Source organism: Aspergillus costaricaensis (genome assembly GCF_003184835.1).
Source record: "Aspergillus costaricaensis CBS 115574 unplaced genomic scaffold BO79scaffold_35, whole genome shotgun sequence".
Taxonomy (NCBI): Eukaryota; Fungi; Ascomycota; class Eurotiomycetes; order Eurotiales; family Aspergillaceae; genus Aspergillus; species Aspergillus costaricensis.
In genome coordinates, this window is record NW_020291835.1 from 199773 (window position 1) to 201216 (window position 1444).

The 1444-nt window shown below is 49.2% G+C and overlaps 1 protein-coding gene across 1 annotated transcript; it reads left to right on the forward strand.

Moving 5' to 3' along the window:
* Window positions 1-408: 408 nt before the first annotated feature.
* Window positions 409-1444, forward strand: xanC (transcription factor xanC; the record flags this gene model as incomplete). Its single annotated transcript, XM_025678847.1, has 4 exons — window positions 409-529; window positions 585-1082; window positions 1142-1318; window positions 1377-1444. 4 exons carry the CDS (start codon window positions 409-411, stop codon window positions 1442-1444), a joined length of 864 nt encoding a protein of 287 aa, XP_025535833.1.

The following is a 1444-nucleotide window of genomic DNA, read 5'->3' on the forward strand; positions in this document are numbered from 1 at the left end:
TACTTCCTTCGGCGCCTCCTCTTTCCTTGGCCTTGCCCGGGATTATGTTGCACTCATTGCGAAACCTCGTAAATCCGGATGACATAACCAATCAAAACCGACATATGAATGCTCTGCAAGCTCCGAGCGCCAGACCTATTGAGCCTACACGCTGAACTGAATACGTGTAAGATTTTCTGTAAGCGAAGGTAGCAATATTCCATATTACCAGGAGAGCGGCACACGCTTAACGACACTTTTAGATACACACTATTTCCGAGCTGCGCTACCAGAGACGCTTTTCCCAGGACTTGGGGCGCGAAGTCTATATTTTTTATGATATTTCCCATCATCAACGTGACATAAACCTCATACTAATACATCGGGCCCTATTGACGATTCCGACACACAATCAGCACGGCTCACATAATGTCCACGAAGATGCGGCCACCGTCAAAAGAAGACAGAAATTCCAATGATGCCCCAGGGCAGAAGCAGGACCCAATCGAGAGGAGAAGATTACAGAATCGGCTCTCACAACGAAATCATCGTGAGTGATTTCCACTTATGATAGATTTAAACAGAAGTCAGTTAATAGTTAGCAGGGCGCAAGATTCGAGATCGCATTGCCAAGCTCCAAGAACGCGTTATTGCCAGTGAGTTGCGAGCAGCAGCCAGCTTAAACGGTTGGGACCATCCCAGCACACTTACGCCGTCGCCTGTCGATCGAATGCCGCCAATATTCGACACTGATGGACATCCCACATCTCCCATTCAGGATGCCTCGTCAGCTTTGGGCTCCACGTACTTCCCACAATCAAGAGTCGTCTGTTCATCCTGCAATAGCGCTCTGGGCTCGATACCCGTCCTATCTTCTCAGCCATCCTTCCCCTCTGTATACGATACTCCGAATGACCTCGATGCCACCTCCCCCTCATCCGCCCTGAGGAACAGTGTCTACTATCCTCGATCGAATCCTATCACTCCTGAACTACAGAACATGAACAATATTTATCCTTCGTTGGACTCTAACCTTCCTCTTACTGAACAGTGGAATAATACAGCTCAGTACCCAGGATCCTCCTTCTATTACATAGCAACAGGTACGCGGAAATCGTCGCTGAAGTATAATTGGAATGATCCGATACTGACTGCTCCTCAGAGGCGTCCCTTCCTCATATTATGCAAGCCATAAATTCTGGCTCATCACGTCCCAAGGCGATTATTGTACTTTCACCTAATAATCATCCGCCGGGTCTTCCAGCACCCCTTCCAACATCCCAGTCGTCGCCACCTGGCGGCAGCGCAGTCGAATTGCCCGCGTCCTCGAGTCCACTGGGTATGCATGATTCGCAATGCCAATGCCAGGGCCTAATGACTTCAGGTGATTGGATAAGCTCAGGAACGTCTGCACCCACTATTTGTCCGATACACCAAATGCAGTCCGGAGACAATCTGCAGCTGA